This window comes from Chionomys nivalis, chromosome 3 (assembly GCF_950005125.1).
Source record: "Chionomys nivalis chromosome 3, mChiNiv1.1, whole genome shotgun sequence".
NCBI classification, from domain to species: domain Eukaryota; kingdom Metazoa; phylum Chordata; class Mammalia; order Rodentia; family Cricetidae; genus Chionomys; species Chionomys nivalis.
In genome coordinates, this window is record NC_080088.1 from 27173628 (window position 1) to 27188609 (window position 14982).

Sequence of the window (14982 nt, forward strand, 5' to 3'; positions counted from 1 at the left end):
TCTTGAATTCTGTTTAAAAATTATTTTGTCAGGAGTTGGTGGTGTACACCTTTAATACAAGCACTCAGGAGGCAGAGGCAGGCGGATCTTTGTAAGTTCGAGGCCAACCTGATCTATAAGAGCTAGTTCCAGGACAGGCTCCAAAGCTACAGAGAAACCCTGTCTCGAAGAAACAAAAAGCAAATAAACAACAACAACAACAAAAAGTATTTTGATGGTTTTAATTTAGGTTCACATGGGAAGATTATTTCAAAGTCAAGTAGCCCTCTAAAATACATCCCACTGGATGATAGGAACTTAATAATTAAGGTTAAGCATTTATCTAAAAATTCTATAATACCTTTTACCATGTATTATATGTGTTTAAACTTATTGATTGTATAAAGAGGTGTTTAGATGTCTTTTTACCAAGTTGAATAATAAGAGCACATTTTCTTCTATAACGAATGAGGCAGTTTTTTCACTGTTGACATTCCTGACAATTTTTCATCCATAAAAGAATGAAATAATTCTCAGTAAATCTACAGTTCTTTATAAATAGGGTAAAAAGTTGCAAAATAAATTTATAAGCTTTCATTTTCAATTTTTTAATCAACCATATGCTATTTTATTTCATTTATTCAAACAAATATGTGTTGGCAATTTACAATACACTGTGATTTATCTCTCTCTATATATATATATATCTATTTATAAATAAAGCAATAATTTATGCATGCATTTTAATTTTCACTGAGTTTTTTTGTTGTTTAGTTTTTGTTGTTGTTGCTGTTGTTGCTTTGAGGTCGGATTTCTGTGTATAGTGGTGCTTGTCCTTGAACTCACTCTGCATACCAGACTGGCCTCAAACCTGAGTTTCCTCTGCCTTCCAAGAGCTGGGACTACAGGCATTTGCCACCACATGTAGCAATTTTCACTATTTCAATTCCATCCTTCCTGAGAGCTTCCCCCTCCTAGCACCCCTGCTGTCTACCCTTTAAACCACTTATTTTTTTCTAGACTGTGCTTTTATAGGTATGTACCTGATCTGCTATATAGATCATATACATTAAAACTCAAGTGGATAAGAAAGTCATACCCAATTTGGTAGTTGCAAATTTAGTATAGGTCTGCTTTGAAGTGCAACAAACTTCTACTTAAGGTTCAAAACAGTAAATATTCTAGGTGAGGTACTTAGGATAAGTACCTACATATGCCACATGGCAGAAAAAACAATAAAAAAAAAGAAATCATGAATTTGAGCAAGCAAAGTTGTTTTCAAGTTTACTGTATACACAAGCACAAGAAAAGGTAGAGTGTGAGTCAGGGCTTTGCCAATGGCCTGTGTATCTGCACATTCCTAACAAGGGAAAAATGAAAAGCCATTATTAGTACAGTATGCCTATTAATACTACAATAACAAATACATTTATTCTCTTAATATAGGCATTCCTAGGAATTTCAAAATATTTATTGCCTTTACTTATTACTCATAAAATGGAATTTTTATAATTTTGATGCACATAAGAATGAAAGTTAACTAGGCACAGTGATGTCTGCCTTTAATTCCAACACTACAGAGGCAGAGGCAGGTGGATCTCTGTAAGTTTCAGGATAGCTTGATCAACACAGCAAATCCTAAGACATCAAGTTCAACATAGAATAACCCTTCCACACATACACAAAAAGGAATTAAATTAGCTTTAAATTGCTAAATGATTCCTCCCTTCCTGATATACTATTGAGTGGTGTAAGAGTGGTCCCAGCACTCAAATGTAGGGGTGAAAAATGAATGGGAACACACTTTTCTCCTGCCCTGAGGCTGGATGAGAAGGCAGAGCACAAGACAGTTAAGTTTTCTTTCCTGAATTACAGCTTCATAAAGAATGTGATATTTGGGCCACGTCTGAAGGGGGAGTCTCTCTGGTGAAGTAGGTGGAGGGTAAAGTATAAAACTTGAAAGTATAAGACCTGTCAGAAACAGGTAGAATTTTACAGTAATGAATAGAAGGCTTAGAGCTGGGGAACGGATGAAACTGGTCCTGCATGAGTGACTTTGAATGGCAAGTTTCAGCCAATAGAACGGGCTTGACAAGTTGATGCTCTTTGGAAAATAGCTCAGGCTGCACCAGAGCAGATAGACTAACTTGGGACAAGTGCAGCCTGGGTGATTCATTTCAGCAGAAGATTTCTGTGATCAAGGGGGAAAATTTAAAAGGAGAAAAGTGTACATAGATACCTATCATGGCGCTATCAGCACACTAGATTAAAACCCCTGTTCTTACGGCAAAAGAAACCATTAATCCTGGCAACTTAATGTGAAGCACTGTACTGCAACTCAGAAGAATAACTTATAGACTATGAAGGAACTTTAAAATGCTTTTCAAACATTCATTCCTGTATGTTTATACATACATTAATGTTACAATATCTGTACTTAATTATAACAGTTTGCATTTAGAGATGTAACAGAATACAAAGTTTAAGGGGAAGATAAATATTGACTATGAAAAAAATGACTTTATACATATTCCTTTACCTGATCATGGCTCTCTGCATAAGCAACACATTTTTCAAGGTAGCGTCGATTGGTGAGTGTGTACACTATATTGCCCATATTCCAATCTTCATCCTTAAATTCTTTAAGTAACTACACACAAGAGAAAAAAAAACAACTTCTGATTAATGCATATTTTCTTTCTTAAAACCTCAACCTGACAGCATACATATTATTCTAAACTATTATATATATATATATATATATATATATATATATATATATATATATACATATGTGTGTGTGTGTGTGTGTGTGTAGTGATGATATCATTTTTGTGGTTTTACTAAATGTAAAACTTTATTTTCAAATAACATAAGCATTCAAGAGCATTAAAGCAAATGGCAACGGTGGTAGGCATTTATCTACCCATAAGATATTAACAAGGATAATGCTAGGTTTCATTAATGTTTCTGCTGTACATATTTCACTTACATCATTCTATAAAGTTTAATACAGTATACATAAATGGAAGGGTTTACCATGTATGTTGGTGTGCAGGTGACTGTTTTTTTTTTTTGCATATGTTTTAAATTATTCTTTGAGAGCTCTGCCACTTTTTGATTACCTGGAATAACAAGATCATCATGATTGGCACTTAACTTCATTTCGCTTCCCTGTCATTTCACACTAGGTCTTTCTGTAAGTTTCATACACTAGAAATACGCTTGCTAGATTTTTAGACTGGAATAAAAATGTGCTAGCAGGAAGCGTATAAACAATGATAATTAAAACAATTATTTCAGAGTGAAAATGCTAATTATAAAATAATTATTATCTTAATAGATCACACTGATTTTCTTTCCACTTCATTTTCTTTGGTCTGGCTTTTGCCCTTTAACCCTGCTGTGATGCCGCTGACCTAAGACCTCCGATGTCATCCCTTAGGTCAGTAATTGCTCTTTCTTAGTTAAACACTTTCTGTGCATGACACTGCTGACCCTCATCCCTCACATGAAGTGTTTCCTCCTAGCATCTACCACTGTGTATTGATGTTTTATATCTTCCCAGAACTATGGATATCATTCAAATTACTTTCCCGTGACCCTACTCAATATGAGGTTGCTTGAGTTTATGATCTAAATGCAGTTTCCCTATTATTCTATATATTTTTTTCTGCTTGGGCTAATTCTCTGTTCAAAGTCTTGAGAAAACTTGCTTGTAGGCAAAATTACAAGATGGTCCTATGGTTCCTGTTCTCTCTTATTCTTATATTTGTGTTACCTGGAGTGTTTTACAATCTCCAAATATGATAATGTGATGGATGCAATATAAAGATGAGATAATAACTGAGCAATGCAGCAAGATTCTAAATCTGAGTCAAGTTGCCATTTCAATAGAAAACTAAAAATTTCTGATACCAGAAAAACACAGCTGAAATGTCAATAGTCATTGTTAGTGATCAAGGAGTGGCTGGGAGTCAGAATAAAATGGACATATACAAAGACAGTAAGAGTATTCTGTACCTTACCTAGATCAATGTTGGTGTATTATTTATAGCATTGTACAAGTTTACAACTTAGCAGCATTGAAGAACTGGTCCTTTACAAGTTGTACCGAAATATATAACTTTATAACACAAAAGTGTAGAAGGAGCTGCAGGCCGCTTCCCACTGCCCAGCTCCCAGCCACCAGCTAGCTTTACTCAAAATAACAACACACAAATTGTATTCATTTTAACACTGCCTGGCCGATTAGTTCTAGCCTCTTATTGGCTAAGTCTCACATCTTTTTTTTTTTTTTTTACCTTTTTTTTTTTTTTGGTTTTTCGAGACAGGGTTTCTCTGTGGTTTTGGAGCCTGTCCTGGAACTAGCTCTTGTAGACCAGGCTGGTCTCGAACTCACAGAGATCCGCCTGCCTCTGCCTCCCAAGTGCTGGGATTAAAGGCATGTGCCACCACCGCCCGGCTTAAGTCTCACATCTTGATTAACCCATTTCTAATAATCTGTGTAGCACCACGAGATGGTAGCTTACTGGGAAAGATTCAGCATGTCTGACCTGGCGGCTGGCTCCATCGGGTCTGGCTTCACTGCCTTTCTTCCTAGCATTCCGTTCTGTCTACTCCACCTACCTGATTTTCTGTCCTATCAAAGGGCCAAGGCAGTCTCTTTATTAACCAATAAAAATAACACATAGACAGAAGGCCCATCTACATCACAAAAGCATAAGTATAATCAATGTCTATGTCACACGAAAATATCAGGTAGGATGAGCAGAGAAGTTCCAAATGCATTCATCCCTTTGTTTAATGAATAGTGAAGGAATTCAGGAAAATGCATACATTGCCTTTATGCGATAGCTTTAGTTTTCTAAATCTGATGAGGCAAAATCAAACCAGAAAACAAGGACTATTCCATTTCTTTGTAAATACTTCTTATGGGAACAGTTAAAATATAACAGCATTCTAATCAATGGAGTGTAAAAGAACACAAAAGGAATATTTCAAATAATTTAGTGCAACGAAATAATGTCTATAATCTAGCATTCATGTCTATCCATATCTTTTGAGTAGATAAATAGAGAAAGCCACACATATTTAGACTAGACTCTTAATTTGGCTTAATACATTCTAAGGTTTCAGTGCTATTTGGAGACAATTTATTTTAGAAGAAATGTAAACTATTTTCTTTATTTTACATTTTTTTTTGCCTGTAGCATATATCTATGTACTACATGTATGTAGTGTGGGAAGATGCCAGAAGGAGATGATGGAATACCTGGGACTGGAGTTATAGTCATCTGTGAGTCACAAAATGGATATATGAAATCATACCAGGTCCTTTAATGGAGCAGGAAATGCTCTCAGGGGCTGAACTGTATGCCCAGGGCCTAGTTATGGTTTTAATTATGTAGCTCATAAAAACAGACCAGAGTCACTGTATCCAAAGATTTAAGAATATTAGCCGGGCGGTGGTGGTGCACGCCTTTAATCCCAGCACTTGGGAGGCAGAGGCAGGCGGATCTCTGTGAGTTCGAGGCCAGCCTGGTCTACAAGAGCTAGTTCCAGAACAGGAACCAAAAGCTACGGAGAAACCCTGTCTCGGAAAAAAAAAAAAAAAAAAAGATTTAAGAATATTTAACCCATCTAGATTCATAAAGTAAAGCCACAAATTGGTGATGCAGAAACATTTTTAAATAGATGCATAATAGAAAATGGTACATGCCCTTAAAGGGTTTCTGAATTTAAAATGATTGTATCTTAGGCACTAGATGATAATCTTTCCACTTCTATGACACACAGCCTCCTATTGTAGAGAAGGTACTAAAAAGTTTAATGGACTAAATTTAAAGATTTGGAAGGGAAAAAAAGAACACCATCAACATATAAGAAGATTATATTCTACTGTGAGCTATGACTGACTAGATAGTAGTTGACTAGGTTGATCTATATTTCTGATAAATTCTTGAACCTACATGAAGTACAGTGAAGAATTTTAATAACAGATTAAAAAGTGGGATGTGGCACTTAAGCAAAAATGATTTATACATAAAAGACTATAAGTGATAAGAAATTTGGACTGATAACCTTATGTCAAAGGAAGAAATGTGAAAAGATATACACTGTTTATATAGTAACAGACTAAATGCATCCTTAAATGTACTAAACCAGAACAATCGCATAACCTAAACAGACCTTATAAAATACTTGTTTGTGGACCTGCTAATGTTTAAAGAATCATTATTCAAAGAAAAGCAAAAGTCAACTTGATATAGCCTCAATATCAGAGCTAAGCTTTGTAGAACCTGCCTAGAAGGACAGAAAGGACAGCAAGTGATGATGACAGTAACATCAGTCATAGATCCTACGAGTTTTCCAACATCAAACACTTCTGTCACTGTGGTCTCTTGGAAATAATTCATGTATATGTAAGGTCTCATCAGGAAGTTATAATTTTTCATACAGATGTGTTCTTTTTTTTTTTTTTTTTTTTTTGGTTTTTCGAGACAGGGTTTCTCTGTGGTTTTTGGAGCCTGTCCTGGAACTAGCTCTTGTAGACCAGGCTGGTCTCGAACTCACAGAGATCCACCTGCCTCTGCCTCCCAAGTGCTGAGATTAAAGGCGTGAGCCACCACCGCCCGGCCAGATGTGTTCTTATATTTATTTAGAATATGACTTTAGGCATATCTTCTCAAAGTCTGTTTTTCAAATTTAAGGCATTAGATTTTGGTCCTTTATGAAAACTCATATGAATTCACAAACACACACACACACGATGTGGGGGAGGTAGGAGGGGCGGAGAGAATAAAGCAAGGATTAGAGGGAATTATTATTATTAGAATTAATAAAACTGCATTAAGAAGAAATATGTTCCCACCCTCTATGATTACTGTGTCCTACTCTTTGAGAATTAGTAAGGATTTGTTGAATAAAGGCATCGGTCAACCTAGATTTGCTGTGTGAAAGACCACACTCTGAAGGAAGTACAATTAATTAATTTCTACTTCACTTGTACTTCACTAGATGCCTTTGGATAGTAATAAATGTTTGGAGGACATTTGATGTATTTTTTTTTTTTTTGGTTTTTCGAGACAGGTATGGATTATAGGGCAAAACTCTGCTCAACACTTGATTCATATCACTTTCTCCTGACTTGATCATAGAAATGTGAGAACTTGGCTACACTTTTTAAAATTCTGAGAACCATCTTGTAAAAAAGCACAAGAATGATACACTTACAGAAGAACTAACATTTCATTTATATCTGCAACTAATAATCATGATTACTAAATAAATTGAACAGATAAATTCATATAAGATACATGGGGGAATGAAAATAACATGGAATCTTACTTGAATCCATTTATCTGGAATTGCCATTGCTAATCTGTAGTCAAAACCACCTCCTCCCTGGGAAGTAGGAGAGCAGAGAGCTGGCATCCCTGATACATCCTAAAACAAAGGACATTACAAATATCAGTTCATATTATTCAAACTAATTTTCTGACAGCAAAATCTAGAGCAACAAATGAAGTTAAGGAAAAAATGCATATAGTTCTGGATATTTTAATCCATAATTGTAAAAGCAAATACAATTGTGAATTCACATCCTCGTCATTTTTCTAATGTTTTCACACTAGGACAACTTTCACTCCAAAAGGCTTTTAATGAAAGGGTTCATTAGTATCACCTTGAGAATAAAAAATAGTAAAAATATTTCCAAAATATTGTTCAATCTTAGAGGTTTAAATAAAACAATCTACCTACCATGTTTAACAAAAACAAAAATGTACATACCATATCTCTGCACAATTTCTCTCTATATATAGCCCTCTGAGTACTAGCTCCTGATGAAATGGAAAACACAGTGAATACATTAACAGCTAAGAAATAAGGTGTCTTCACTTTAGTAGGTCATACTAGAAAGGGTCACTGAGATCAGGCACTGGGTGTTTTCATTAGCAGATAGAGAAGCAAAGGCTCACTGAGGTGAAGGAATCTTGAGACAGAGAGAAAGGCTTATTAATGGTGGAGTCATGGCTCAGACATCAGACATCACCTGTTGACAGAGTGTGTTCTCCTGTCATGATATCCTTGAAATATTGAGAAGTAAATATTAATCAAATAGACAACTGAGCTGAAAAATTGGGCAAAAGAATATGTATATAACAGAAGATATTTTTGTAATAACAACAGCAAAATACAAGCATAATACTATCATTCCAACTCCACAATAAATTTCAAACAAACCATTTTCTTCTGTTTAGTTTCTATGGCCAGTTTTATTGACTCTTAGTTACCTTTTCCTTATACTGTGTGTTTTCATATGGAATTTTTCCATTTCTAATTTCATTTTATAATAACAACTAATATCTCATGAGAGAGTTTGTTTGTATTTTTGTCCTGTTTAATATCGAATACTAGAAATATGAAAATTTTTAGCTAAACATTCACTTAAGACATCAGACATTACACATTTGCTCTACAACTTACTACCCAGGATTCTATTGCCCTACTTCTTGCTTGTAAGATACATAATGGAAGGAGTTGCTTTTGTTAGCTAATGTAACCAAAGGAAGACTTTAAAGAAGGTACTCAATAAATATGTTCTGAGTACTAGGAGATACAATATAAATAAGGTATATTTATCTGATTCATCTACATGCATAAATGAAGACATAAACAAACATACCTTCACTTACCATGAAATGGCAATATATACCAGCCCAACCGACATAGGCAGTGGAGGCAGAGCCTTGTCCCCCTCAATCATTTACACTGTATATATTTGGTCTCCTTTAAAGTATATACTCTTTATTCTTGCAACAACTTTTTCAACATGTGTCATAGTTCAAATTCTTCTATGGAAATTCTTACAAAAGGCATCGCACTCTTAAATCTGAGGTAGCTAAAATGCTGCGGCTTTGATAACCTCATCTGTAATACTACCCACAGAAAAGCCTGAGGAAGAAAAATGTTGACTTCTCTAGACTCAAAACTGATTTACTTTCTTATTGTAGAGCAACAAAAACAAATGCATGATACATTGGGATACAACCACTGGGAACCAAAATGCTTAGTCATCATACTTAATTTCCTCACAGTTCTTTAAAGCTCATTATGGAAACAGAATCAATAAAGATCATCAGGAAGACTTATCAAAGGTATACTTAGCAAAACAGAAGTTACATGTTCACATATGTAGGTATTCAGTTCAATTTGCTGTTACAAAATGGGCTGAGAATCTATAAAATATCAGGCTTCTATTAGATGCCAGAATTAAAGACAAAATACTTTGCAAAGACTTCCATTGTGATCAAATGGTCGGGAATGATTACTGGTGGCTAGGATTTAAGTTCAAGGCAACTTTGCTTGAGAAAAAAGCTATATAGTCTGTATTATATGTATCTTTCTGAAAATAAAATAGAAAAAAAAAACAGATATCAAATTTGTCACAATTCCTAAGTCAGAATCATAGGAAGCTATCCCATTTGTCTATGGGATATCCCAAGTTTTTTTGTCAAAAGGAGGTGCAAGTGGCCATCTTTTTGAATGTAAAAGAAAAAAGAAAGAATATATATAAAGGTAATATATTCCAACTATGAAACATATGTGTGAAAACATGATAAAGCATATAAGAAAGATTGTGAGTTCTGAATTTAAATAAATTTGGTTCTTTAAAATCTAGAATATTTCTGGCTACTGATCAAGAAGATAGCTCATAAAAAATATTTCCATTAATGAACTAACTTTGTACAATGGTGAACAGTTTCTTTAAAACGGTTTTGTTATAGTTGTAATTAGTAATAAATTCATATTTCTACTATATAAATTTATATAAAATTCCATCACATTCATTTTACCAATTTTTTGAAAAAGTTCATGAAAATCAATTCTGCATTTTAAAGAGCTTCCCACTAGACAGAGAAGTCATGTATTGAAATTGAAGCAGTTTTCAATTTGAGTAGAATAAATTGAAAGCACATCTTGCTTTAAAAAAAAAATCTCAAACCAAGTAACATAAAGTAGGCTAAAGTCTGAGAGTTTCATTGGTAGAAACAGTGATAATCAGACAAGAGCTCCCTAGATGATGAAACCATTTTACTTGAAATGAGTGGAAAGATCAATGCAACAATCTTCACTTTCATGTATTAAATAATTGCTACCTTTTCATCTACTCACTTTTCATTTGCACTGTCATTAATTGTTCGTAGTAATTTGCCACATATATTATCTCTGCTTTGGGTTGTCACAAATATAATTGACAAAATAATTTTTGATGTTTGACAGATAAATTAAAATAGGTTTTTAAGAAGTAAAATTAAATATAAAATATTTGCTGTTAAAAGCAATTCAGAACAAATTAGACATAGCTAACAGTTCTGAGAACAGGTATTGAAGTTGATACAATGAATTATTACTGGGTGTATTGTAGTTTTGGACTTCTGCAATAATTCTATATAAGAATTTATTTCAGGATTAACTTTTGAAAATATTCCCAAATGACATTTAAAGGGCAAAAGGAAGGTCTGACAGAAATAAAACTGTTTTCTAACTATAGTCTAACAATAGAGTTACATGAACTACCTAGAGACTATTGTTTCTGAGAAATGACAGACAGAAAAAGTGTATAAAAATAATAAATTCAGTAAGAAGGGAATTCAATCCAATAAATGGAATTCCAACAGGACAAGGGTAAAGCTTAATCATGACTCTTCTTAAACATAAGGTTAGTATCTTAAAGGCTTACAACTATACTTAAAAATTATTAAAATTCTAAGTTCAATATTAATAATAATCTTTCTTAGAAGACTCATAAAACTGCATGAAAGGGGTTGGTATTAAATCTAAATTAGCAGAAGCAGTTAACAAACTTCTTAATTTATCATATTTATCACCACGGAGGGAATTGTCAATTATGGATATACCAAATTATATCATTACAGCACAGCTTTGGGACAGTTAATCATGAACTTTTAATAATCATGAATAACTAGTGAACATTTGACAGCCTGAGAGCCATAATGTAAACAAGAAAGGTAATCACATCAGAACACAAAATGCTTCAGAGAAGTGTGCAGGCAGTGATCCATGACATCTCTAATGAGTAAGCCAGAAAATAAATAAACAAATAAATAAGTAAATGAATGAATGAATGAACAGAACTGACAGAGGCACATTAGTCCTCAATTCTTTTCATCACTGAAGGTCTCAGGAAGAAGGAACTGTCCACTAATTAGGACATTTTACTTCCTAACCACTGACATGTTCTTTCTAACAATGGAATAGTGACAAGCAATTAGTGTAAATTATTCCCTACTAGGAAAACAGTGAATTCCAAATAATGTGCCATCCTTACAAGAGGGCTGGACCATCGTCAGTGCACAATGCCAATTTTGCAATAATTGATGATATGAGTTCAGTTATTCAAATACTGTATGCTACCAAAATATTCTGTATTAAAGGGGTGAGGTGTACAACATTACACAGCCTTACCTCTGCTATGGTAATAGAATCTGGATACAATGTGTGAGCCAAATGATTTGCCAACATGAGATAAATCAAAGCATCTTCGTCAACATGTAGTCCAAAATATTCATTATAGTCACCCGAAAACCCTTGACCTGATTAAAAGGGGAAAAAAGGAATATGGTATATAAATAAGCAAATCTTAAGTCTATGAAAACATATCTCAGATTGTGAGGAATACGCTACTGTAAGGGAGTATCATGAAGTTACCACCAGAAAATGCACTAACTCAATACTGCTTTCCAATACTCAGATATCAGAAAATCCTACAAATCAATTTCTGTTTGAAAGAAACAAAACAAGGAACAATTTAAAGATGTAATTTAATTCTAACTAAACTTTATAGCAGTGAAATAAGTAAAGTAACTGAAAACGAATGCTAAAAGTCAAAATTCCAATCCATTCCTACCATATCAAAAAAAAAGAAAAATAATGCTACCTGAAAGGACCAGGCATGGGTAGAGGAGGGGAATAAGGAGGGCCTAACACTCACTACTGGGTCTGGACTGATTGAGGTAGGACTCAGTGCCCCTAAGTGTGGTCCCACCAAGACAGGCTCAAGCTGAGAGTCTCAATCCTCTAGTCAAACAGAGGGCTCTGATGAAGTAAATGGGTCACAAACAAAGCTGAGTCATGAGATGGGGAGAGCAGAGGGGTAGTTGGTAGCAATGGAAAAAGATAAGAGAATTGGGAAAGAAGCTTAATCAGATTCCATTATATATACATATCAAAGAACATATTTAGTTAATAAAAAAGAGTCATAGAAAGGGAGGAGCGATGTTATGAGCAAAGGGGCCAAGACCCATGATGGGAAAACCCACAGAAACAGTTGGCAGGAGTTAATGAGACTGACAGCTGGGGAACCTGCATAAGACCGAACTAGGCCTACTGAATGTTGGTGACAGTAGTATGGCTTGGCCAATTGTGGGATTGCTAGCAGTCAAACCAGTATTTATCCCTAGTGTATAAACTGAAAATTTGGAGCCCAGTCCCTATGGAGGGATACCTTGCTCAGTCTAGATACGGGGTAAAAGGCCTTGGTCCTGTCTCAAAGTGATATGACAGACATTGTTGACTCCCCATGGGAGGCCTCACCCTCAGAGAGGTTGCAGGGGGGGGGGAGGACTGAGGGATGGATGGGACTGAGAAGGAACAGGGATTTTTATGGTTCAAAAATAATAGAAAAAACAATTAATGCCAATGTTAGGTTCTAGTTGACCCTCTGAGCTAAAACAGAGTAAATATTAAAGCACTTTGAAACTGAGAACTATTATTTACATTGAAATAGCTGTGATTTGTCCAATACAGAGATGCAATGATGATGAATAAATTATCACCAAAACTTCCAACTGCCATTTTTGTTACTCCAAGTATGTCTAGAATGATTAGATCATTCACTGTGTGTTCTTTTGATAACTTAGTCCTATTTACAAAAAACAAACCAATATTTAATACCAGTCTTTCCCATGATTCCATTTCCCTAAGCATTTTCTTTTGACCCTAGTTTTGTCATATCCATTTGCTGCCTTGTGGCATTAAAGGATAAGTTAATGTGTAATTACAAAAGGTCATGCCTCATGTTCTTTCACATATAAGCCTCAATAATAATTATCAGTCAATTTTCTCACTCTACCAACATCAGCCATCTTTCATTTACAATATGGAACGGACACCTTAAGTCACTCAGATAAACTTTTAAAAATAATTGAAAAAAAATAATTTTTATTTTATTGTTATTGCCAGGGTATCTGGAAGATAATCAGATGAGGGCAGAGGGCAATGTCATGTGGTAAACTCTTCCATTCTAACCTTACTGATGCAATCATTAGGCTTGCACAGTACATTTTTATCTGCTGAGCCATCTTGCTGGCCCAAGATAATACTTACATATAGGTGTATGGCATATATTCATTATCCCAGCAAATTAATCACATATATCCTATATGCTGTTAGTGAAGCATATATGTGAATTAGGGACAGGGAGTGGGGTAGCAAAAAAATATCCCAGAGTTTACCTTTAATTAAATTCTATAACAGCAATATAGAACAGATAAACACACTGATCATCCTGTTTGTCTTTATCTCCTCAAAGACAAAGACAGCTTCTGTCTAAACTCGAGGACAAACAGAGGTGAGGGCAGATGTGTGACATTGCGATTTCCTTTCCACAAGCAGTGGCCATGTCATGATTCAGAGGGAGCAGTATGCTCTTCCTCTTCAGCCTCCTCCTTAGAAGAGAGACTGGTCAAGACTGATTGTCTACCCAGTACTCCTCAGCTTTATTTTCAGGTTGGTGGTAAAAATAGTTTCTACTATTTTTATTTTATGGAAAATAGAATTTTTACACACTACATTCTGATAAGGCTATCCATTCTCCCAACTCCTTTGAGATCATCCTCACCTCACCTCCTTCCTATCCAGATTCATACCCTTTCTTTGTCACCGTGAAAACAAACAGGCATCGAAAGAGTAATAATGAAACAATAACTAATGTATTAGAATAGGACAAAGCAAATGAACAGAAGAAAAAAGAGCAAAGGAAAATCACAAGAAACTCATATAGACACAGACACAGATACAAATTCACCATACACAAACTCCTCATAGGGTCATCACCATGGTCAACAAGACTTAACCAAAACATATTTATATAGAATAAAATAAAGACTGGATATGGAGACCCATAATTGAAATTCCATCACTCTGGAGGAAGCTTGAGAGAGAAGAATTAGTAGTTTGATGTTAGTGTAGCCTAACCAGCAAGACTCACTCACAACAAAACACAAAATGAAAGAAAACCAATTATATCTATGTCATGTGTTTGGAAAATTAAAGTGCTGAGTATAATTTTGTGCAACTTTCAAATTGATGGCTTGATCAATTTTTCAATTTAATTTAAATTAAGTAAATGATACACATATTTTTCTATATGCATAATGTACAAAATATTCTAATTGATCATTTTTATATGGTTTAAATGTTTAATATATTCTTTATATATATAAATATATCAATGTGCTATGGTAAATGGTTCTTTACATTTATTTTTTTAAGTCATACATTAAGGATTCATTATTCCTAAGAAGACATAGAAATGGAAATGTACACAAGAAGGCATAAACAATGGACAATTAACTGCCAGTGATGGCCATAGCAGTTTCTATAGGAGAACCCCACACCTGACTACAACTTGACAATGCAAACTAAATTCATCCTTTACATCTATGTAATATCAGGTACCTACCCATCCCATGATGATGATAAAGCATGGATGTAACACCATCAAAACGGAACCCATCAAAGCAGTATTCTTCCAACCACCATCTTATGTTTGACAGAAGGAATCTTAAAACTTCCCAGCTAAAATATTAGAGAAAAACAAAGTTAAGTATAATGCAAACTGTCTTCCTTAGTTGTCACATATCACTTGTGTAGAGTAAGGGCTAGAATTACTTCTTTGTCTAAAGAAGCATGATA

At 34.6% G+C, this 14982-nt stretch overlaps 1 protein-coding gene across 1 annotated transcript in view; it reads right to left on the reverse strand.

Annotated features, from left to right (window-relative positions):
- Gbe1 (1,4-alpha-glucan branching enzyme 1) overlaps positions 1-14982 on the reverse strand; it is a 239138-nt gene that overhangs the window by 60918 nt on the left and 163238 nt on the right. Inside the window, exons 8-11 of the mRNA XM_057765932.1 lie at positions 14750-14865; positions 11473-11600; positions 7330-7428; positions 2519-2629 (exon numbers count right to left, since the gene is read on the reverse strand). Of these exons, the coding sequence (XP_057621915.1) occupies positions 2519-2629; positions 7330-7428; positions 11473-11600; positions 14750-14865 (454 nt within the window). The remainder of the gene's footprint in view (positions 1-2518; positions 2630-7329; positions 7429-11472; positions 11601-14749; positions 14866-14982) is intronic.